The sequence below is a fragment of the Cicer arietinum genome, chromosome 2, assembly GCF_000331145.2.
Source record: "Cicer arietinum cultivar CDC Frontier isolate Library 1 chromosome 2, Cicar.CDCFrontier_v2.0, whole genome shotgun sequence".
In the NCBI taxonomy this organism is placed as follows: Eukaryota; Viridiplantae; Streptophyta; class Magnoliopsida; order Fabales; family Fabaceae; genus Cicer; species Cicer arietinum.
Window position 1 is genome coordinate 49,172,105 of NC_021161.2, and position 24,801 is coordinate 49,196,905.

A 24,801-nucleotide genomic window follows, 5' to 3' on the forward strand; every position below is an offset into this window, starting at 1 on the left:
CGAATTTTTTGATATAATTACGATAAAAATTTAAAAATAATTGGAATAGAGATACATTGTAAGTGTAAAACTATTTTAAGTTAACAACAAATAAAAATTATTTATTTTGCTATGTTATACTATATTTAAGTAGAGTGAAGTTAGATAATTTACAAAATACATTATTGTAATTTAATGAGTGTAAATTTTGTTACTCTTTAAAAGTATTTATAATAAAAATCAAATCACAATAAAAATATTTAATTATTTTTACATAAATTAATTACAACCTAGAGTCGGTAAATAGTTCAATAAATTTTAATAACATTTTGTAAAACTGATTGGCCTATTCAATTTTGGGCGGAGTAGTTCTTACTACAGTAAGCGGGTACAGCGGTATACAAAATTCGCTGCTCCAAAAACCGCAAAGCTTGGAAGTTACAACGGTGGTTGGTTGACATGGCGGTTATACCATCGGAAGCGGAATCCTCCGCTAACAAAAACCTCCTCTCTCTCTTCTACTCCGATTTCCTCCGTAATCGACTCTCCGCTTTCCATTTATTCTCTCCTACAAACTTCCTCTCAAACCTCACTTCTCCATTCAGATCATCCCGCCGTCGAGAATGTCTCCCTCTTCCCTTACCTTCCCACTCCCTCGACTCTTCTATGTACGCTCATTTTTCATCTCTCACTTTATTCAAAACATAATCACTAATGAAATGTATAAACAAAAACGAATCAATTCGTTATTCGTGCTTATATGCTGTTTGCGATTTGATTTTCATCATTACACTGTTTATTTTTTCATGCGAAGTTAATGTTAGGGTTTTTGAAGTGTTTATTTGACGGTTTTCATTTTCAGGAACAATTCGAACGCGTCTAGAGTTCACGCTGTTTTGGAAGATGTATTAGAACGTGTTTTGATCAATTTGCATAGCATTCAGAAGAATCTCCAGTTTTGGCAATCCAGAGCCGAGGTTTTGTTTTCGTTTTTCTTCCTTATTCGGTATCGGTATTATCTGCATGTTTTGGTTCCATGTATGTATGTAAGTTGTGAATATCTATGAAACACTGTGAATATCTGCATGTTTTGATCAATTTGTAGTGATTTAATGTAATTATACGTGACAATGTTCTTCGTGTCGGTGTCAAATATTGGACATGCCTTCAATCTCAAGTGTGGTGCTACATATGAAAATACTCATACTCATAGTAATAGTGATTGTTTGTTTTTTTATTTTTTGTGTTCAGAAATCAGATAATAGGAAAGCTTATTTCATGGTTTTTGAGAGAGGTCCCAGTGCTTTTATTGGTGAGACTGTAAAATTGTTGCGCGGCCGTGCTGCTCAAGGTTCTTCCTTACAGCATCTATGTCAATCTGCATCTGTTTACATTGATGAGAGAGTAACTGTTCTCAGTTGCTTAAGATCTTCACTGGCGATATTCTTGGCTCAGGTTTGCTTCAGTTGGCTTATTGTTTCCTTGTTTGTTAGTGTTTTCTGATTAGTATGAATACATTTTGCTTTATGTAATCATTGTTTATTGTAGTGTGTTTTTTGTGACACTGATGTTAGTCATCTCATTTGTAAAGAGGAAATTTGGAATGATTACGATTGTGTTGTATTTTGTTATGTCTTAGGTATATGCCTTGTATCACCTGCTTCTTTTAATTTGATTAACCTAGAATTCTTTAATGGACCTGTGGAATAAAATTCAAGGTCTTCTGGCATGTTACATGATTTTGGAAAATTAGACAAATGATGAATGAATGCAACATTAATCGAATAATTCATTTCTAGAAAATTCATTTTTTTTTTTATAAAGTTGCTAGTCAACTTAACTTTGATAAATGCCAATATAATTTACTGATATTACTTATAAAATTGAAATTTCATGCTCAGATATATGTGGAAGTTGATAGAGTTGGAGAGCAGTTAATAACAGATCCAGAGAATAAGCTTCCCCCATTGTTGGTTACAATTAATGATTTGTTCTCAACATTAGAAGCTTCAATTGGACATCTACATGCAACGCGTCAGGTTCTCACAAATAAAGAAAGCAGTTGCATCGTTTTTTCCTTTTACTTTCATCTCTATGTTTTCCTTCACGCATCTTATCTCTCTGAACCATGTTTTGTTAAAGCAAACCTGAATTGGTGCCTATTTCCAGAATTGACATTTTCTACTTTTCAGAGTGATTCATCTGTTGATGGGACTTATTCGACTCCCCTGCTGTTTGAGAAGCTGCCAGAAATAAATCACGAAGGGTCCCAATGGACAGATTGTGAAATCAGAGATGCTATCAATTCTGTTTATCAGAATTTAGACAAGCTGGAATCTTACATATGTTTCCTTGTAAGAGCTTCTGTCTTATGTATTAATTTTTTGTGAAAAATTGGCTGTTAGAATTTTTTACCTAGATGCATATAGTTGTTGGAAAATTTATTGTATGTTAGAGCTCTCTTCGTGACCTTAATCTTCTAGTGTTTTTAATACAGAGCCATCTTCAATGAGGTTGGAGGTAGGGAAGGTGGAGGATTTTCAGAAGCCATGGCTGGGTATATAATATATTAGGCTCTGATACCATATTACAGTGCTAGGTTTTTGAGAAAAGTTGAGAGATAGAATTTCAGAACTTGGGGATTTGGAGAACTGAAATGTAAAATGTTATTCTGTGTGTGATTCATTCAACTGTGGGTGCTCCTTTTTATAGATGAGCAAGTCACAGTTACTGACAGTTACTAGTTTGGTAAGGTTGTTACAGTAATCCTGCTAACAGAATAACTAACTTGCAACAGTAACAAGTCTCTCCCATCTCCCAACCCTCCTTGGAACTTCCTCATTGGGTATTTGGAGTGGAAAAATTGCCTTGACTGGAGTCAATTACTATGGCTTGTCTTACTTTCACCATATTTTTTGGATTTAATCATTTACGGAGGTTCTGAAGTTGAACATTCAAACCAATTGTTGTTTTAATAATACAAATTGATTTCTATTTTTGTTGGCTTATACTTGGTAAGTAGTTTAAAATTCAAGATGCAGTTTTATGGTTTTTTTTATATTTATTTCAGGTTTTCAAACATAGAAAGCCAAAAAAAATAACCCAACATTGGGTCCACTATGCATGTGGTGCCGTTGGTCTCTCATTATGCTCCCTTTGGCTCTTACGGCATAGTAGTGTGATGGGAAGTTCTGATCTTGATAATTGGATTCATGAAGCAAAGGACTCAACAGTTGGCTTTTTTAAGGATCATGTAGAACAACCGGTACATTTTTCTTCTTCTTTATTTACTAGAGTTGCATTCCTTTTTCGTTTTCCCCCCTGGTCCATGAGAACATAATGTTGGACAAAATGAAGAGGACATGAACTTTTCATATCCTGACGAGATAGGAGGTGTGGCTATCATTGTTCAATATTCCCGACCTCATTGTGCTCATAAAAATCTGTTAATAGTTACCATTAACAAAGTAGAATAACTAAAAGACTATTTTCCATGAGCAATGGACTGATTTTCTGTTTCTTATATCTTTTTTCTCCCTACCTCTTCACTCCTATTTTATAAACCATATACTAATACTATTATTACTGAGGTTTTCAAATCAACACAGGATGGAATCATATAAGGCTTGATATTGTCTAGTAGATGACTTAGAAAGCACTAGGTACTAGGTAGATAAGGTCGATTAACATTTAAAACTAAAACAGTGTTATTTCTTGTTTTAAGTTAAACCTACAATTGTTATATTCTATTAGTATTCTTCTAGTATTCATCCAACTAAAATTGTCTGAACTCTTAAAGCCTCCAATTGTAGTAAAAATGTCCTTCAAAGGAATCCCTATCAAGTTGCAAAACAACCATGAAATTTGTTTTACTGCTGAGCCACTTTATTTGTTTCACATCATATATCATATATATTCTGATGCAACCGTTGTCCAGATTTTGGCCATCAGAGATGAACTTTTTGAGACGTTCAGGAAGAGGCATCAAGGTATTATGGACCTTGAAGAGGTGCGGTTGACTTCCAACTCATTGCACAGGTTATTGGTTTTCAAATACACTGTCTTCATTTGTTCTAGATTTGAATTTGAATAATAACTCTTGTATACAACCTACATGCACATTACATTTTTTAGCATAACCGTTTACAGTTATATATATATGTTAAAATATTATATTAGAATGTAAATAATTAGATAGGTTGTAAGTATTCCTGTCCGTTAGTATTGCTGTCTATTAGTATTCCTGTCATTATGTTTGTTTAATACTCATAGTCTATATAAAGAACTTCTTATGTGTAGTTGAAACACACGGGTTATTCAACATGTCTCTCAATACTCTTCTTCTTATTTAACAATATATATATATATATATATATATATATATATATATATGTTGGTAATGAATTCACCTTAAAAATAAGAATTCATTATTTATCATGAGTTTTGTTACAGTGGTTGTTGCCTTTTCTAATTATATGTACTGCCAACCCTTAGGAGTATTTTTTAAAGAAAGTAAAACCATACTCCCTCTAGTCTCAAATATAAGCAAAAGTAGGATAAAAGAAAACTAATATATCTGGTCCAAATTTTGAACTAGATATACATCAACTTTCTTTTTTACCCTACTTTTGCATATATTTGAGTATGGAGTAGTATCATTCTTCTGTCAAAGTTATTTTCATAAACTTTTATACAAAATTGCTTATTATTATTTATGCTATCAATGTATATGTGACCATAAGATAAGATATAATAGTTTAATCAAATTCTAAAAAAAAAAGTAACTACTGATAAAAAATAGATAATTTTTAAATTTACAAGATTCAGAAGCACCCTGTTACGAAGGAAACCCAGTATACAATCAATATATGTTATTAGAGATTAGTACGCATAAGAAGATGCATTTTTGGAAATAATGAAAATAATTTTTTGACATTTTCATTGTTTTTAAAAATGTAGACAATTGTTGACATCAAAAGTCTCTTTACCTCCTTATTAACAAGTAAAATTAACACAAATTTTAGGAAATGAAAATAAGAAATATTTTCACAAAGTAAATGAACCCTAATTTTTCTAATTTGGGCACATGATGTTCTACGGTTACCTACTGTAATCATTTTAGAATGTTTTCGACCATTTATTTTTACCATATGTGGGATGTCGTAATATAATTCAATATTTGTTAACTGTTATCACTATCAGCCATGTTTATCCAGCGACCAGAAGCAAGGACACTCTAGAGATAAATTTCCTTCAAAGTATCAATTAATGAATTATTTCTTTATGATTCAACTTGTATCAGCACCTAATCGTGGATATCACTTTCTGACCAAAGTAGTTTATTTACATGATAATTCAAAGGCATGCTAATCGCATAGATTTCGCTTTCTTTGTAATAACATCTTGAAATTTCTGTGCAGAATGTTGTTGGCTTTCAGTGAGCAGACAAAGGGTCAGAAATTTCCAGTGAATGCCTCAGATCAGGAAATGCTTGAGATAGTCATGGACAGGTGATTTAAGGTTTTCACTTTTCATATTCATTGTTAATTGTAATATTTCACTTTTCAGCTGTCTCTACGTATGGTGGTAAGATAGTAATTTGGTAATTGTGAAATTGAGTTTGAAGTGTTAAAGTAGATGTATGGATCTGGCAGTTAGCAGTTTTCCATGACATTATAACTATAGGGTTCATTCTATGTTTGGTAATAGCTTGGTTGTTTTCTGGATTTAGCATCAAAATGGGTCTCCAATCTCCATGCCAATTACTTTGATGGGAGTGGGGTGTGAAGGCACTGCCTACTATATGTTAGTTGTTTCATAAAGAGCAATTGATTTTGGCATTGACATTAGATGATTGTAGTAATAAATAGGGGAGCTTCCTTAGACATAATTTTATGTATGCACTGTGCCTTAAAAGTTTTTAAGATGTGCTAGTTAGAACAATCTGAGCTCCCTGTCTGTTTTTGAATAAAAAGTTTTAAGTTGAATTGATTTATGATGTTTGGAAATTCACCGTCATGTACTGGAAATTATTATTTTTATACTGGTCCTCTCTACATTATCTAATTGCAAGAAAGAGAGAATTTAGATTCTCTATTTGTAGTTATCACTTTGATTCTTATAATACTAGTGTTTAGCCGAAGTGGTATGATCTAATCTATTTTATGTATAAATGTAGATATGAGAAGGAACTAATGCATCCTATTCAAAACCTTCTCAGTGGAGAGCTGGCTCGAGCTATGCTTATTCAGGTAATGTAATTCAAATGATACAGCTTACTGATATGGGGTAGATATTCAAGAGGGCTCCTCTTATAAATCATACTTGTTTAGGTGTAGAGAGTGCTCCTTTGATTCAAAACTAGGATACACTCTGAATAAAGAAGTGTAAACAATTAATCATTAAAAGAGTCTTCAAGTTTTCACAGACCTATTTATAGACCCAATAAAGGTTAAACAACCTAGTAGATTCCTATATTTTTAAGCTGGGATTAGATAATTTAAAATAGAATACAATCCCTTAATACTAAATAAAAATAAATAATCTCATCTTAAAAATCCCAAATAAATAATTAAACTTAATAACTAATCTACATCACAACATCTGTTTAGTACATTGGTTTAACATAACTACAACTACTCACTGTTACAGGTTCAGAAGCTGAAACTGGATATTGAGACGTGAGTTTTTCAATTCTGAATATTTATATGAATATTTCACATTGTATTAGTTCCTCACAGTGATATTTTGGTCAGTGCAATGCTGGAGCTGAATCAAATTCTACGGGCAAATGAAATCAACTTTGCTATTCTGGCTGCGTTACCTGCCTTCTTTCTCTCCCTTTTACTCATTATGTTAGTACAGGCCTGGTTCAAACAGGTAATTCCCAATTTTTGTTTGATTTATTGAACAAAGAGACAAACTTATAGTAGGTTGGAGTCCAGATGCCATACTTAAGATACCTTATATTGACTCTAAATTAAATGCATGGAATGTGGATCTTGTTTGGAATGAAAGGGAACAGGTTTACGGAGTTTGTCTAATTTCTAATGATTTTTCGAAAGTCTGTGTTATACTTTATCTGATATTCTATTTTGGTAAATAAGGATACAAAAGCTGAGGGAAGGGGTAGAATTGCTCGGATTCAAAGGAGGCTACTTGTTGTAGAGGTTGAGAAAAGGATTATGCAGTATCAAAATTATGTAGAGCAAGGTTTGGTAAGAAGCTCTTCCTGACTTTATTTTATTTAGTTCTCCCCTAAATGAAGTTTCAAGTCTATAAGTACACATCATTTTGTGCAAGAATACATATGAAGGTGGATTTTATTATGCCCTCCATGAATTGAACAACCATTAAAAGTCACTGAACGTGTACAAATATGACATGACTTTCCTTGAAATAAATGGATCCCCTTCCAAGTATGTAAAGTGAAAAACAATTTTTATTATGAGGTAAAATAAAAGAAAAGTATGATCATTGGATCTCTGATAAATGGTCTGGTCCACTTTGGGTGGCTCCACTAGTTCAGAAAGTGACAAAACTGAAATCAAGTTATTTATATTCTTGCTGTCAAGTTCTCAACTCCAACAATGACAGACAATTTTTTTCCTGTAGTTTAGTACTTTATTCATACTAGTGGAGTCTGTTTAATGTTGGTAACATTATTCACACGTTACTGCTTGATTTAAGAAGCTCATGTTTAGATAAAAAAAATTAGATCTAAGTTTTATCTTTCAAAAATCTCATATGATTTGGTTTTCAAATCCTCAAAAAAAGAACACCAAGCATGATTTACTCAATTATGTGATAAATACTCCCACTTTCACAATGATGATGATTGTCATTGACTTGTTAAATCCTCCATGTTTAATTTTACTTATGAGTGTATGAACACTGTTGACATGCCCTTGTCAAGCATATGTGGGAGGATTTTCAATGGTCATTCATTTGCTTATTCTCATTCCTACTTCTGATTTTCTTTTACCAGTCCACCCAATAGTTTACTTGGATGTTGAAGTTCTTGATGTATGGAATACGTACCTCATTGTGCCTATGAAACATGGTTATTAGCATTTTTTCTAAGAGGGTCTCAAATTTTTTAATTTGGGGAAAATGGTGGGGTTCAATAACAGATCTTAGTTAATTTGGAATGACATGCATTCCTAACCTACAATAGAACACTAACAATATATGTCCGTTACAGGAGAGAGAAGCAAAATGTATGTTTGGATTGGTGCTTTATAGCTTGGATCGCCTGTACAGTTCGGTCAAGAGACACGCAGAAGCTTCTGGAGAGTGGCATTGGTTAGTTCTAATCTCTTATATTTTGTCACCATCTTGTAAAATGGATTTAGATTTATGTTCCCTTGGTATTTCAGCACGTTAAAAAGCATGCATAATGTGAATGTTGACATTGCTAAGTCATTAAATATTACGAACAGCTTGCGACAGGATATAATTGATTTGGCTAGACCTGGCCTGCAAACTGCATACAAGCTCACTGTGACATCACGCATGGAAAATGTCTACGACTGCTTACTTCCAATTCTTAATCGCCGGTAGCAAATTTTGGTTTACTCTTGCACTAAATTGTTAAGGATGTTTCTCTTGCTCCTTTGAAACCCAATTTTGTTGTGGATGCTATGCCCTAGCTTTATTAGGTAGCAAGTGGTAAAATCACTTATACTTTTGTGTATAATCTGAGGCACAACGATGGTTACTGAATTGAGTACTCAAATGAACTCTCTGGGTACTTCTGGGTTACGATGGGCATTGGATCCTTTATAGATTTTGATCTTTAAGCCGCGTATATCGAAATTCATCACATGAGTTAGAGAATTCGTAAAATTTGGTTGTTGTCATTTGTTTTTAAAATAATCACTTTTTTCCTAAGAAAAATGGATAACTTAAGATTTTTTATTAGCTTATTATATAGCTTTTGAAAGAAATATTAACTTCAAAAGTTATTTTGAGTAATTTTAAATTAACTTCAAGTGAAACGTTATTTTGAGTTGGTTCTTATAAAAATTATTTTTGAAAATTGATTATTTTTTTTAAAATGATTTTGATTAAGGTAAACAAACATAATATAACTTATTCTAAATAAAAAAAACTTTTAGCAAATAGTTATGGAATGTCACGACAAATTTTTATAACCTTAATAAAAGATCTTTTAAGTGATATGATAGAATATCAATATTATTAAGTTGAATACTAAATTAATAACTTAATAGTTGCGTATCGAGTCCGCGTTTTTTAAAATTTTTATAAAATAATTTTGACTTTATATTTTAAAAAATATTTTTATGAGAATTTACTATTTTTTAAAAATAGTAGAAGTTATTTTAGATTCATATGTTACTGATTAAAAAAAATAATTTTAACATTCAATAACTTAGATATTTATTATTAAAGATTTTAACATGATAAAAATCATAAACTTTTTAAAATGTATATTTCAAAAATGATTTTTTTTGAATAACTTCTCAAAATAACTTTTTATTTTAATTATTTTTTAAAGTTTTATTATTTAAAAAAAGTTATAACAAATAAATGAATTACTTATAAGGATATTTTAAGGTAAACTAGTCAAATCAATTTTTTATTTAAAACTTTATTTAAAAAAATATTAGAATATAAAAATAAAATACGATAAAAATTATTTTTTAAATATCTTAAACAAACATATCAGTTATGATATTTTTTAGGAGATTAATCTATGTAGTGTCAAGTGTGCATGACATGATACTGTAACAAACAAAAAAAATGTGTACTTGTTTGCTGTTGATGTGATTATTTTTTTATTTAATCAATTAGTGAAGATTAAGGTTGGTTAGCTTTTAAAAACTTTTATTTTTATCATCAAATACGTGTAACTTTTTTATTAACTACTAAATTAAGTAATCTTAATTAATGAATTATCTATGGATGACACGGGCAAGATACGAGTTACACATTTGGACTTTGGATATTTAAAGCATCATGATTAAATAAAAAAATACATTTAAATTGACATGGAGAAAAAACATTAAATAATTTGCAATGTGATGTGTAAAAAAAAAATCTTTTGTATATGCAACACGAACTAGAATTATGATTATTAATTATTTATTTTAATTGTTAATAATTTTTAATATAATATCTTTCGCTAACACTCCTCATATATCATATATAGTAGAAACAGGACATGACACTCAAATATGAGTTTAGGTCAGGTTGGTTTTTAATAGAATTTTCTTTTATTGAAAAAAAAGTACAAGAAGACAACTAATTACATAGATTTTGCCCTAAATTTAGTACAACTAAAATAGAAAATTAAACAGATAAAAATAGGTATTAAAATTCAAATGCAAAACATCAAAATTAATGAGAACAAAGTTTTTGTGTTGTATTTTATAGTTACAGTAGAAACAAGCTGTTAAATTATGTTGTATTATTTGTTAACATTACGTTGTTGTTCAAAATGTGACACCGATGCAAAACCACGGTGTTGTTCCCAAAGAATGTTATATTAAAGACACATCTTGTTACTCTTCATATTCATTAAATTAATAATTTGGTAACAATCTTTGAGTCTTCAATTGAATTCAAATAATTATTTGTGTTTTGAGACATAAAGATGGATGCAGATTCCACTAGACGTTTTACCGATGTAGTATTAGACCGAACAATTTTCCCTTATGCAAGTATTAATAGTACATTGTCAGATAGAGACTTGAGATTTTTAGTCATTGATGTTTGTATTCATATGCCACCAAAGGTTGTATCTGATGGATTTTTTGGTACTGGTTCTCAACACCTCTCACCTATGGTAACCTCATTGCCATTATTAGAGTTGCAAATTGTCATAATCTTTGCCATTACTCAATGTCTTCATTTGCTACTTAAGCGTCTTGGGGCACCCTATTTCGTTTCACAAGTCTTGGTAATAAATCATTCTCAATTTATTTCAAACTAAACTAGCATTTAATATTCCTTATGTAGATAACTAATTTTGGTTTAAAAAAAAATGAAATTTTGCAGGCTGGTTTTATTCTAGGCCCATCTATAAGGATTTCAAAATCATGGAATCATATAAAAGACACTTTGTTTCCTTACGGATCAGAAGATACTCTAAGTTTAATATCCATAGTTGGCTATGGATTTTTCCTGTTTCTAAATGGTGTTAAAATGGATGTGAGCATGATAACAAGAACAGGTAGAAAAGCATGGACAATAGCATTCTGTTCCTTTGTGATACCAACACTTCTTGGTCTCAACGTCTTTTACAGATTCTTAGCACAATGGAAAGATTTCCTTGGCGAATTCGAAGCGAAAAATCTTCCAGTTATGGTGATAGGACAAAGTGGTTGTTACTTTCCTGTCATAGCTTCTCTACTCTCTGATCTTGAGATTCTAAATTCAGAACTTGGTCGTTTAGCACTGTCAACAAGTTTGGTAATGGATGCATTAAACTCAATTGTTTCAGGAATTGGAACTGCTTTTATTAGCAGCATAAAAACTGATTCGCACGACAACGGTGTACAAAAAGGAGGAAATACTGCTCTTTATAAAGTTTTCTTATACATTTGTTTCTTGGTTTTTCTTCCTCTTTTTGGACGTCCGATAATGAAATGGTTTGTGAGAAACACACCAGAAGGTAGACCAATGAAGAAAATCTACACTTGCATTGTTTTTCTTATGGCACTTGGAGCAGGGATTTTAGGAACTTTTTCAAACCAAAGTGTTTTAGCTGGATTCATGATTCTTGGTCTTGTTGTGCCTGAAGGTGCTCCATTAGGAACTGAATTGATTAAGCAGTTGGAGTTGTTTTGTTCATGGTTTCTTTTACCTGTTTTTGTGACAAGTTGTGCAATGAAGGTTGATATGGGTGCTGTTATTAGTCCAAAGATGATTGCTGTTTGGCTTTCCATCATTGTTGTTGTTCATTTGTTAAAGATGCTTCTGACTGTTGGAGTTTGTTGGCATTGTAACATGCCTAAGACTGATGGTATGTGTCTTGCTCTCTTGTTGAGCTGCAAAGGTGTTGTGGATTTTTGCACCAATGTTTTTCTTCATGATGCCATGGTAATTACTTTAACTCAGTATATTCCATTATTCAATATATTATGCCTTCATATATGCATGCATATAATGTGAAATAAACATAGGAGGTTAATTATGTTTTTAGTCCTCTGTTTACTTGTTGAATAAAAGTAGTCTAAATTTTATCCACTGTGATGCATTGTGCAGCTAATGAGCAATGAATCACTAGCTGTCTCAACTTTATCTGTGTTGGTGTTGGGAACCATGTCACGTATTGGTGTGAAGTATTTGTATGATCCTTCAAAGAAATATGCAGGTTATCAAAAAAGGAACATCTTGAACTTGAAACCAAACTCAGAGCTTCGTATAGTTTCATGCATCCACAAACCAAGTCACATAACTCCCATCAAGAATGTTCTTGACATTTTCAGTCCAACAACAAGCAATCCATTGGTAGTTCATGTCTTGCATCTACTGGAGCTTGTTGGAAGATCTACTCCTGTTTTCATCGCACATCGCCTTCAAGAGAGGGTTGGTTCGGGTCACCACACTTTCTCTGAGGATGTCATTGTTACCTTTGATCTTTTCGAACACGACAATGCTGGCACTGCATCAGCGAGTACCTACACAGCTATATCACCAATCCGCTTCATGCAGGACGATATTTGTTATCTTGCATTGGACAAACTTGCATCCATCATCATTCTTCCTTTTCATCGGAGATGGGCGGAAGATGGTTCTGTTGAATCCGCAGACGAGAATATAAGGTCTGTGAACACTAAGGTTCTTGAAAGGGCACCGTGTTCGGTAGCAATCCTTGTCAATAGAGGACACAATTCTTCTAACAACATTATTAATAACACAAAGCAAATTGCCTTGATTTTTTTGGGGGGTCCTGATGATAGAGAAGCATTGTGTTTGGCTAAAAGGGCAATCAAAGGAGATGCTTACCACTTGGTTGTGTATCATTTGGTTGCAACAAACAAGACTGCTGAGTTCACTAATTGGGATGTTATGCTTGATGATGAGTTGCTTAAGGATGTTAAGGGAATTTATGGTAGTGTAGATAATGTCACATATGAAAAAGTTAATGTTGAAAACACTTCAGATACCACTGCATTCATCACAGATATAGCAGACCAACATGATTTCTTTATAGTCGGGAGACGTAACGGGATGAAATCGCCTCAGACTGCCGCACTCGAAGACTGGACCGAGTTTCCTGAGTTAGGTGTGATTGGAGATTTGCTTGCTTCACCAGATACTAATACCAAAGCATCAATTTTAGTTGTGCAGCAACAACTAATGCCTAAGTCATGATGAACAGTTACACACAACACAATTTTTTCTTGTATGCTTCATTCTAGTTAATTTTTCATCAAAATTCTATATCACATTCCTGTAGTGTAGATACTTCTTGAATTGATTTATTTTGTAATGTGAGTTTATTTGAATCCAATAGTGAAAATCAATTATTTTCATACCAAGTCCATTTATTACAATTATGAAATTTTATTATCATTAGAGCAGTTGTATGAGAAGGTGTCTTATTTTGAAGCCAAGTTTTGAAGGTATCATTATAAATACACAAAATTGAAATCACCTTCCCTAAAGTATGCTTAAATAACATAACATCACATGCATAAAGTTACATGGCAGATACATTTAAAACTGGAAAATTTGACAAATTGTCATATATCTCACCAAAAGATAACGCAAACTCGACATGATCATCGATCAAGTACTCAAACAAGAACACAGCTGCAAGTAAAAAACACATGCCAGACTGAAGCATATATGTATACACCAATACTATCACATAATTCGAATTTCTACTCGATATCTCAAGATACATAAATGTTCATCAAACTAAGAAATCATGCCTTTAGGTCCAAGTCTCCATTATTAACTTACTAATGAACATAAGCTGTAAATAAAATTAACAGATAGTAATGACTTGATACAGATTTCAGTCCTGCAAAAAAGAAAAGATTGAAGACAAAAGTTATAACACAAGCAAATACAATATACTAAAGAAGATGCAAAGAAAAGATGTTGAACTACTCTAGTACGTGTTTGGTTTCAAGGTGTAAAGTGTCAAAATTGATTTTTCCTCCTTTCATATATGATTTTAGTAAAATATATATATGTTTATTTTCGAACAAATGAAAGTTGACTTGTCTCCTAACCTCAGTTTGACTAGACGTGATAAAAAGTAGTGTTTGTCTTAGGTTGAAAATCACACCATTCTTGCTTTTATAGAAAAAACATCCAAACATAAATCACTTCACTTCAAACATCATTTTAACCAAATTGATTTTGCAAAATCAAGTTCATTCAAAATTATTTTTGTCAAATGCTCACCCAAAAACTTGGTTATATTAACAAGAGCTAATTTAGAAAAGCAGCTAAATTTGTCTAGTTAAATGTCAGTTTGGATTAGCATAACCACATTGAGCCACCACGATTTTGACCAAAGTTACACTTAAGCGAGTGTTTGGACCCGCATTTCCCAGCAGTGGACACACGCCCACATTGAAGCTACATGTTGTAATTTTCATGGTGAGAGTGCTTTCAACGTGGTTCCAAACACTCGCTACATCTGTTTTCGAAAAGAAATTCCAGTATCGACAATAAAAAATGCAGTTATCTACAAACAAACATGGATCTATATGTATAGTTGCATACCTCATCATCATCGTCGTCATCACCTCCATCTTCCCTATTTTTCTTAAGACGAGTAGTACCGCCTACTTTGCTGATAGGCAATTTCATTGCTCCAAATGGAGTATCAACATCAATGTTACCTTTCATAGTGTAACCTGTTCCCTTTCCTCTAATCATATCCCACAGTGCAGAACCAAAATCCTTAGGTCTGAATTTAATAGGAACATCAATGTAAGTTATTCCAGTTTTCTCAAGTTTTGCAGATTTAGTTAGCTGTGCCCCACCAATGCTAACATCACCAAGCCAAACCTCATAATCAAGTGCATTGAGACCTAAGTCAAAATCATTCTTGTTTTCCAATTTCAAATGAAGATTCGCAACCGTCTCTTCCAAAGAGAACTTTTCAAATTGAATCTTGTCAATATCAATATCAGGCTTATACGGAATCGGAATTTCTCCGGTTTTCTCTATAGGTAAAGTAAACCTTCCCAAGATAGGAACATCAAAAATAAGATCAACCTTAACCCTATAAGGAATAATACTTCCAGGTTTAATATCAGCATATGTTTCCTTAATGTCATCATAAATCAAAGTAAGAGGAATTTTCACTGTTTCCTCACCATGAGAATGGATAGTACCTGCATCCGGTATCAAACCGGAAACTAGTTTCCTTCCATCACTCTCAATCAAATAATTGATGTCAATCAAAGGAATTGGAACAGGATTAGGGTTCTTAATAAGAACATCAACAACAATGTCTACCTTATGAAGGTTAATCTTTGGAATGTGTATCTCTTTAACATCTGCAGTTGGTTTTCCAAATCCAATAACTTCTTCAATCTTCTCACCAATGTCATGAATGAAATCCTTAACCTTCTCAATAAATCCACCCTTCTCATCATCTTTATCATCTTCCTTAATGCCCCGTTCCACCACTTCCGGTTTATCCGACGTCGACATATCAAATTAGTACAGCAAATTAACCCTAACCAAGATCCAATCAAATCACACAACAAATCAAAGTCAAATAAAGTCAAACATCAAATCTGATTAATCATTGGCAAAATTAAACATTCCAACACTATGAATCACATCAATACAGATGATACATTAGCCCTAGATAATAAAATATTATTAAAAATACAAACTTTAGATCATCATTGTCTAAAAAATGCAGCAAAACTTACAATTTCATATCATGGTATACTAGAAAAATATCTAATTTTTGTTAGCATTCAACTTATTATGTAATTTATTTTTGTCCATGGTTTTTTTTACAGTAATCAAAATGAATGATACACAAAAGAATCATAAAGTCAAAGATTAATCAATTGAGTAGATCACAAGATACTTAATAACAGAAATCCAAAATAAATGTGTAAAATTTGGTTGAAGTAAAGAAAGTACCTTAGATGAGATCAGTAATGAGAGAGAGAGATTAGGAAATGTAAATTTGAGCAGCATTAGCAAAACACTATATAAGTATTCAACAATAGTGAAATGAATTTTTTTTGTTAAGGAAAATAAAAATTCAATAAGAAGGGAATCAACGGTGAGATATTGGCCACAAAGAAATGAGCAATGGTAACCGTTGATTGAAGTGTTTAAGTTGGTTAGTTTATTAATTTTCATTTAATTATTTATTATCAGTACAAATGATGAACAGTAATAAACTTTCAAAGCATGGTCCACATGGATACTGCACGTGTCTGATAAAGACTGGAAAAGAAAGAAAAAGACACCGACCACCTTTATTTAATTTAGCTTAAATTGACTTCTGATCCACTATTTTATTCAAAATAAATTTTTAGTCTTCTACTTTTACAACTGTTTTTATTTTTATTTTTATTAATTAATTTTTCATTTTTTTTAATGTTTTACTATTTTTTTATGATGTGGCGCTTTCATTCGTGGCATTATTATTGTTATTAATTTTATTTATATATTAAAATATTAAATATTAAAATTAATTAAAAAATTATTTGAAATATACTTATTTTATTTAAAATATTTATATTAAATTTTTTAAATTTTATTAATTCTATTTGAATTTTTTAATATTATTTAATATTTATGTTATTTATATATAAAAATATTAAAAATAATTCATTTCCCTTATAAAATAAAATATTTAAAATTTATTTATTTTATCTATCAATAATTTAAAATATTATATAAAATATTTAAAATTTTAGTTATTTTAAATTTTGTAATTATTAATTATAATAATAATTACATAAAAATTATTTTATTCAGATTACAAATGTCACTTTAGTGTAATATCATTAACGAGAGTGTCATATAATAAAAATAGTTGGGGACAAATAAAATCCCAATAATTTGTTTATATGGAGACCAAAAAACTGATTTTAGAAATTGGGAGACTAAAGATTCATTATTTACAAAATATAAGAACCAAAAATGCATTTAAGTCTTTTTATTTTTAATAAAAAATATAGTTGATATTTCATAAGTGCCTCGGTCATCAATAGTAAATATTTGTCTTATTTTTAATATCAGAGAAAAATATTTGTTTTGTCATTTTTTATTTATATTACTTGTAAATATTTGTCTTGATTTTTTATGTATCATTTATAAATATTTATTTTGCATTTTGTTAATATCTATAAATGACAAATATTTATTTAATATTTTATTATATACCAGTGGTAAACATTTGTTCTATGATTTTTTCTATTTAGTATTTCAAAAATTTATATTTAATTTATTTTTTATTAAAAATTCTAATTTTTTATAAAGAGATTATTATAATAGCAGTGCTGCATGTGGCGAATGTGATTTGTACGAAGGTATATATGGACAGAGGGTATTATCAATCACAAGCAAGTGTTTTTCTTGCCATTCGTGATTTGTACGAAGGTATATGGACAAAAGTTATTATCAATCACAAGCAAGTGTTTTTATTGCCATTCGTGAATCTATATCCGTAATAATTAGTGTTTTCCTTCTTATTATATTCTAAATATGTTTATAAATTATCATTTAAAAATTCAAATAATATACATGAATTGATTTATAAACCATGATCAAAATCCAAATATAATATATTTATAAATACAAAAGAAAAAGAAACTTATTTAATTAAAAAATTATTGTTTAAATTTTATTAACGTTACAACCTAAATAGTTGTTAAATACGTGATAATATTAAAGACTAGTCTCGGAGATTATTTCTATCCTATGTTAAAAGAGGATGCTATGAAGCATTCATTAGAAAGTCAAAGATTGATTTTATTGGTTATAAAAGAATAAAATAAAAAGTTAAATTTTTTAAAAATTATTTCCTAATTTGCTTTGCAAATTGCATTTTTCGATGCTTCCTTTAAAATAAAATAAGAATGCAATTGATTAAATATCCAGCTTCTGTTTACCAAACAAATATGGTGGCCAACAAATATAGCTAAATAAAAGCTAATAATTGGAGGTTTATGTTTCACAAGAGGCAAACAATTAAATTCTCAACAATGATAATATTAACCTTAAGGTAAGGAATGTTATATAAATCTAACACCTCCATAATATTACAAATTTCTTGTCCATATATAGAGATTATATAAATCAAATATGTAATCTCTAAAACTTTTGTCAACTCACTCACAAAGGCAAACAAAAATATGCCTTGGTGTTTGATGAAACAAAATTACATAAGGTATGAATCATTAGCAACTTATACAATATAAATAACAAGCCACATTTTACTGTTAACACTTACATATAATACAAGGTAGAAGAAAAACTCATATAATTAATTACAAGAGGGAAAAGTAATAAGAGTTTAAGAAGAATCATCATGTCCCTAAAGGAGCTCTGTCATCTGGTCCAGCAAGCATGATCTGGCATTATAGCAATAAAGATCAATAAAGAACAAAGTAAAGAATTTAAAGGTCCATTTGTTACAACTATATTTAGAAAGAAAAAATATTTTTTTAAATAATAATTTTTACGAGTTTTCATATGTAATAAACAGATTTAAGAAAAAAATGAAATGTTGTTTTGAGTAGTTTTTCTTAAAAATCATTTTCGATATGAGTTTTTAAAAAAAAATGATTTTTGTTATGGTAATCAAACACAAAATAGCTTTTGTTTTTCTTAAAAATCTCTAAAAAATAATCTTTAAATTATTGAATATCAAAATCACCTTTCTTATAATCTGAAACAAACATACCTTGGCTTTTCTAAAGTGAAGTGAGCATATGTAAAGTAAGTAATACTAACTATTGATGAGAAAATTTGTGGTTGATATTTCAACGTATTTGTTATTTGTTATGCACGTGCAATGTAATATCAATAGTTGATTTTCTCGTCTAACTGATAAAATTTTAGTATGAACTTATAAATTGTTTAGAAAGACATACATTACAGTCAAATGCAAATCTCCTTGCAAGCATGATGGCTGCATTCCTTTCTCGCTCTGATTCAAAAGCTAATACAAAAGAATGTCCTTGTTTCGGCTGCCAAAATAGTGCCTGCGCCGCAGCATTTCCACCGCCTCGAACTCCACAAAGCTAAAGAACACATTACCAAAGCACATTGGTTTCCCAAATTCAAGTAGTAGTTATAATAATTTATCATGAATGATATGAGAAGGAAACACCCTTCTCATGCACAAAAAGACGGTTAAAGCCTCGCTTTGCTTATCATAATCAAAGTAGATAGTTCCTACCATTGTTTAGTGAAAAATACTAAAGCTAAAGGTTGATCGGACGAGAAAATAAATTTTTAAGTAGCAAGCAAGAATTGTCTTGAACCCGACAACATTGACAATTTGAAATACCTGCATTGTACTTGAATAATATTCTTTGGCAATTGTTGTCTTTCCTTTGCAGAGTTTGATCCTCATCTTTCCAACATGAAGTACATGAATAGATTCAGTTGGATGATGTGCACCCCTCATCTGAGTTACAACTACCTGCAAAATATCAGATACAACTACAATATTATTGTCACAGAATCTGACTAGATTTGACTTCTAAACTTTTTGGATTGAAGTATGGAGAACAAAGTGCAAGACTACAGACTACTTTTTATTAAAAAATTGATTACAAGATGGTAGCTACGTGTGTGGAACCACAGAGTTGTCAAAACACGGTCAACTTAAGAAGACGTGCGAGTTACAACAATCATTTATTGAAAACTTTTATTTCTTCTAATAGGCTTTTGGCCAGTAAGTCGGTAATCATGAGCACTAGAATATTGTAGTTTACATAAAAGCTTTTTTTAAGTGGGTCAAATGAAAAATAAAGTAGACGTATACAAAAACACAAAATAATCGTTTCTTAATATCTAAAATTGATACATACTACTACGTGGGTGAAAATGAAATAAATAAAAGAATCAGAACAACATACATTGAATTCAGTGTCATGTTTTCGCACAAGTGCCTCTACATAGGTTCCCAAACCAGCAGCTGCATAAGAGCATAAAATCTATTTAAGCGGTAGCGCAACTAAACATGTCTCCATCTCTTAAACCGATAAGACAACACCATTGTAGTTTCAATAGAAACAAATATATGGAATCTATGCCTGCTCATGACTTCTAAATCAAATGTGGATGACTCAACAAAATCATACCTGGATCAATTGGACCTGTAGTTGAAAGTACAATGTGCTGGTGTTCTGAAATAATATCAACTTGCAAGATGTGTCCAACATCGAAAGGCTCAGGGGCATAAACCGATTTGGTAGCTCCTGAGAAAAATACAATTGTATTATATGGTAAGCAGAGATTAAAAAAAGAAGATAACCACTTACGGAATAAGCACCATTGACGTTTAAGATTGGCTAATGTTAACATATAATAATAGCTATACAAAGCAAGTCACAAGCTATGAACTAATTTATTGAAAACTTTTATTTCTTCTAATAGGCTTTTGGCCAGTAAGTCGGTAATCATGAGCACTAGAATATTGTAGTTTACATAAAAGCTTTTTTTAAGTGGGTCAAATGAAAAATAAAGTAGACGTATACAAAAACACAAAATAATCGTTTCTTAATATCTAAAATTGATACATACTACTACGTGGGTGAAAATGAAATAAATAAAAGAATCAGAACAACATACATTGAATTCAGTGTCATGTTTTCGCACAAGTGCCTCTACATAGGTTCCCAAACCAGCAGCTGCATAAGAGCATAAAATCTATTTAAGCGGTAGCGCAACTAAACATGTCTCCATCTCTTAAACCGATAAGACAACACCATTGTAGTTTCAATAGAAACAAATATATGGAATCTATGCCTGCTCATGACTTCTAAATCAAATGTGGATGACTCAACAAAATCATACCTGGATCAATTGGACCTGTAGTTGAAAGTACAATGTGCTGGTGTTCTGAAATAATATCAACTTGCAAGATGTGTCCAACATCGAAAGGCTCAGGGGCATAAACCGATTTGGTAGCTCCTGAGAAAAATACAATTGTATTATATGGTAAGCAGAGATTAAAAAAAGAAGATAACCACTTACGGAATAAGCACCATTGACGTTTAAGATTGGCTAATGTTAACATATAATAATAGCTATACAAAGCAAGTCACAAGCTATGAACTAAAAAAAAAAAAAACGGCAAAATCAGTTGTATGTACACAATCATTTATAATGAAAAGGCTTAACATTCAGTTCATCGGTAGGGGATTGTCCGAGTGCAGCTCACCCGCTCACCACAATTTTTTATGAACACCAAGCATAAAAATGGCATAACTTGCATTATTAACATAAAGCATTGCAATAGAAAATGTGGTCTTCAACAGGTATTCAACTATTCATCATACAAAAGTCAATATACCTGAAATAAGTTCTTTTTTGGAACCATCAGACGATACGCGATACCACTGAATTGAACATTTTGAAACATCGGGGGCAATATCAGAGCAAGGCTGAATTTGCAAATAAGAACCTAAGGTTTCATTCCCTTCAAGTTCATATAAATGTGGAACATTTTCCTCTCCTTTCTTTGTCCTTGTTAGCTGAAAAGTATTGTGAAACATAAATGATAATCAGTTAACGAAGCTTACAATGGAAAGCAAACATATAACTGCTCCACTTAAGCAGAGAAGTTTATCATTCACCTAAGGTTAACGTATAAGATTATACAGGCATACCTCCTTCTGAAGTCGAAGATAATGTCTGGTCTTTTCCGCAAGTTGAGCCCTCAATGCTCGAAGTTCATGTTCCATATCCATGACCTACAAATGAATCAACAATCAGCGTATTCATTTCCTTGAAATAACTTGACGAAGTTGAAGAAAAAGAAGAAGAAATCCAATTCCACAGAGGAAAGCAATGTCAACAAAAACATATAAATTCAATTCAGCCATTAACTAAGAAAAAGAGAAGATATTTGAAATAGCAATTATTACTATTATATTTAGACAAGGGACCAAATAGAGACTTGTATTTCATATAAACCTTGCTTGGCTGATGCAGCATTTTGATTCTTCGAGCCTCTTGAACCTCCTTCATTAATTGTTCCACATCCTAAACATGCCATAAAGCCAAAAAATTCCACATAAAAATGACTCAGTTAACACCGATCAAACAGTATTTGTTTTCTTACAAAAGTGGAGAGAAAGCAAAAACAAATAAGGGGAAACAATTAGGAAAGCAGAGAAAGAGGCAACACTAGCACATGCGATATATGACATAATAATAACAATAGCCAAGAAATAAGAAGATTTGTTCAGTCTTCAAGGGAAATAAAAAATAAAAATAAATAAAATGAGGGAAGGAGAAGTTATTGCCAGAAAGCTTGGAAGTAGAAAAAAATATCGAAACATTTTCGTCTTTCATCTTCCCTTGCTCTTATCGAGATAACTAGCTGCAAAGATCCACTATTTAACCTAACACACTACAAGTTCTCAAATTCAAACATCTTCCAGTTTCATTCTCTCTTAATTTCATATATTCGTTAGATTTTCAGGAAACATGTTAGATGCAATTATATGAATATAAGAAAGCAAGTGATATTAAGTCCATGAAATTTATCATTAAGGTATAACGTAATACAGAAAATGACAACTAAAAAGCACAAACCTGCTTCCCTGAAGCTTGAGACATTTTCTCATGCTCTTGAAGTGCCTCTTCCACTCTCTGAACAGCTGTCCTGGCATTATCTATTTCTGCACGAGCAAAAGCTCTTTCCTCATCAACCAGTTTCTTAGCATCTTCAGAAGCCTGGAAATGACTATATTCTCAGCATTGGTAAAGTAAATTTCTTTACATGTGCATGTATACAAGATATAACTCAGGAAAATCTATTTCATAACATAGAACAGAATTTACAACAACTCTCTGAATCTCAGCACATGGAATATTTCAATGAATTCCTTTGGTAGAAACGGTGAGGGATCAGAATTCTCTTTGATGCAATTATTATCTCATTGAGTTGAGTATTATAGATATCTTATAATAGAAAATATTTCTGATATATTTCGAAGTTACAATTAGAGTATAGACACTAATCCGTTTAAATAAATTATTCTGAACCTAATGGACCTGATTAAATGAATAATCACAAATATATGTTAGTTACAACACTTATTATTCTTAATCCTTTAAGCAATAAAACTTCTTCCACAATCAGGTAAAATAAGTTAGCCTCACCTGCTTAAGAAAATTTGCCAGTTTTTTCACCTCTGTCTTCTCTTGAATCAGTTCCCCTTCCCTTTGAGTTAATTGAACTGCAAGAGCTTCAACCTGAAAAGTGCACCAAATAAGTTAGAGTTGTTCTCTTGAAAGACAGTGAATTCAACAGCGAATAATTTATTCACAAATCACAATGCATCTTCATAAACTTTCACACTCTTCCAGTGTGATTTTTTTTAGGGTAGAAACAAGAATATTTAATTGCATTGTCAACTTCATAAGAATTTCTTTAAGCATGTAACTGGATAAACATAAAAATCTATTTATTAGGAATAAATGAATGTGGAGCACATATCTTCCTATTTTATCCCCAAAAAACTCACCATAGCAATAGCATCCTCCACATCGTCCTTGTTACTTCCCGCCACACGCCCCTTTAAGGATTCAAGTGAATCTCTGAGCTTCTTTAAAAGAACATGTTTTTCCAATGACACTGCTTCTCTAAGTTTGGCCTGAATTTCACCAACATATGAAAAGCTCGGTTAAAATAGGGGACATTAGAAACTTTGGAAACTATGATCATTGATTATTTCCCTGGTTATAAATTGCAGCTACGCCTACAATGTCACGTTTTTAGGGTCATGGCAGTTGCATCACAACCGCAATGGCGGCCATATGAGCCTTATTTTTAGCAATTTCAAGAATTGCAACACGGACGTAATTTAAAACCTTGGTTATTTGAATTGAGAAAGCCACATAATGAAACTCTAAGATTACAAAACCCTTCAAATATTATATTTCTAAATCTGAGTTTTTCAACAAGAAAGAAGGGGCAACACCTCTTCAGACAACTTAGCAGCAGCAGCCAAACCCTTCTCGAATTTACTAGCAAGGTCACGAACCGAGAGACGATTATGCTGATCCAACAACTGTGCAGTCTCACGTGCAATAACCTCCTTCATAGATAGCACTTTTGGATCATCCTTTGTCTCCATTATCTGATTGTTAGCTCCAATTCTATAACTAGGAAACCGACTAGAAGCAAATATCACATCAGAAGATACCGCAGGCACTGCCTCTTTTTGCATAGTATCACCAAAATCACGGGTTACCCTCGTCATCTCTTACAACCAATTCCCTCTACAAATCACAAAAATGAAACCTTTAGCTAAATTAACTGAACATATTATAATAGAAGCAAATTCTTAGATTTCTTCACAGTGAAAGTGAGCTCTAATTCCCATGTTTTATTCACTCTTCTTTAATATATAAGTTGAAGTACATAACAAAAAAGCATAAGAACAAACACCTTATATGCATGAACATAACAAAAAAGGCAAAAATAAGAGACTCATAAATAAAAGTTACCACTAGCATTAAGCTTATTGAAAGTAAAGGAAAAATCTGAGATTTCTTCTTGACTATGAAACTGAACCCTAGTTTCCTTTTTTTCTATTCAAAAACGGGAATCACTGGTATTGTTAGAGAGAGAGAAGATTGTTGCTTTTTGAAAAGAACAAAAAA

At 31.5% G+C, this 24,801-nt stretch overlaps 4 protein-coding genes across 5 annotated transcripts; 2 read left to right on the forward strand and 2 right to left on the reverse strand.

Moving 5' to 3' along the window:
• The first annotated feature begins 325 nt into the window (after positions 1–325).
• Positions 326–8,788, forward strand: LOC101495727 (protein DGS1, mitochondrial). Its single transcript, XM_004491155.4, has 14 exons — positions 326–647; positions 842–956; positions 1,231–1,434; positions 1,881–2,018; positions 2,172–2,333; positions 3,050–3,244; positions 3,917–4,017; positions 5,400–5,489; positions 6,158–6,230; positions 6,631–6,659; positions 6,735–6,858; positions 7,086–7,196; positions 8,183–8,283; positions 8,421–8,788. Exons 1-14 carry the CDS (start codon positions 439–441, stop codon positions 8,539–8,541), a joined length of 1,773 nt encoding a protein of 590 aa, XP_004491212.1. The 5' UTR covers positions 326–438; the 3' UTR covers positions 8,542–8,788.
• Positions 8,789–10,470: 1,682 nt separating this feature from the next.
• Positions 10,471–13,457, forward strand: LOC101496051 (cation/H(+) antiporter 4-like). The gene is made up of 3 exons (XM_004491156.4): positions 10,471–10,903; positions 11,002–12,045; positions 12,211–13,457. The coding sequence occupies exons 1-3, from the start codon at positions 10,598–10,600 to the stop codon at positions 13,321–13,323; spliced, it is 2,463 nt and encodes an 820-aa protein (XP_004491213.1). The 5' UTR covers positions 10,471–10,597; the 3' UTR covers positions 13,324–13,457.
• Positions 13,458–13,642: 185 nt separating this feature from the next.
• On the reverse strand, positions 13,643–16,232 carry LOC101496385 (uncharacterized). Of its 2 annotated transcripts, none has more exons than XM_004491157.4 (3): positions 16,078–16,232; positions 14,692–15,655; positions 13,643–13,978 (listed from the first exon to the last, which is right to left on the reverse strand). In XM_004491157.4, exons 2-3 carry the CDS (start codon positions 15,628–15,630, stop codon positions 13,973–13,975), a joined length of 945 nt encoding a protein of 314 aa, XP_004491214.1. In that variant the 5' UTR covers positions 15,631–15,655; positions 16,078–16,232; the 3' UTR covers positions 13,643–13,972. The 2 variants fall into 2 exon arrangements, with proteins under 2 accessions (XP_004491214.1, XP_073221652.1); XM_073365551.1 differs by lacking the exon at positions 16,078–16,232 and adding an exon at positions 15,858–15,963.
• A 1,975-nt stretch (positions 16,233–18,207) lies between these two features.
• Positions 18,208–24,785, reverse strand: LOC101496716 (stomatal closure-related actin-binding protein 1). Its single transcript, XM_004491158.4, has 13 exons — positions 24,646–24,785; positions 24,117–24,417; positions 23,661–23,789; positions 23,296–23,388; positions 22,726–22,866; positions 22,102–22,170; positions 21,795–21,878; positions 21,479–21,659; positions 20,980–21,096; positions 20,755–20,813; positions 19,466–19,600; positions 19,047–19,196; positions 18,208–18,524 (listed from the first exon to the last, which is right to left on the reverse strand). The coding sequence occupies exons 2-13, from the start codon at positions 24,396–24,398 to the stop codon at positions 18,480–18,482; spliced, it is 1,485 nt and encodes a 494-aa protein (XP_004491215.1). The 5' UTR covers positions 24,399–24,417; positions 24,646–24,785; the 3' UTR covers positions 18,208–18,479.
• Between the last annotated feature and the right edge of the window lie 16 nt (positions 24,786–24,801).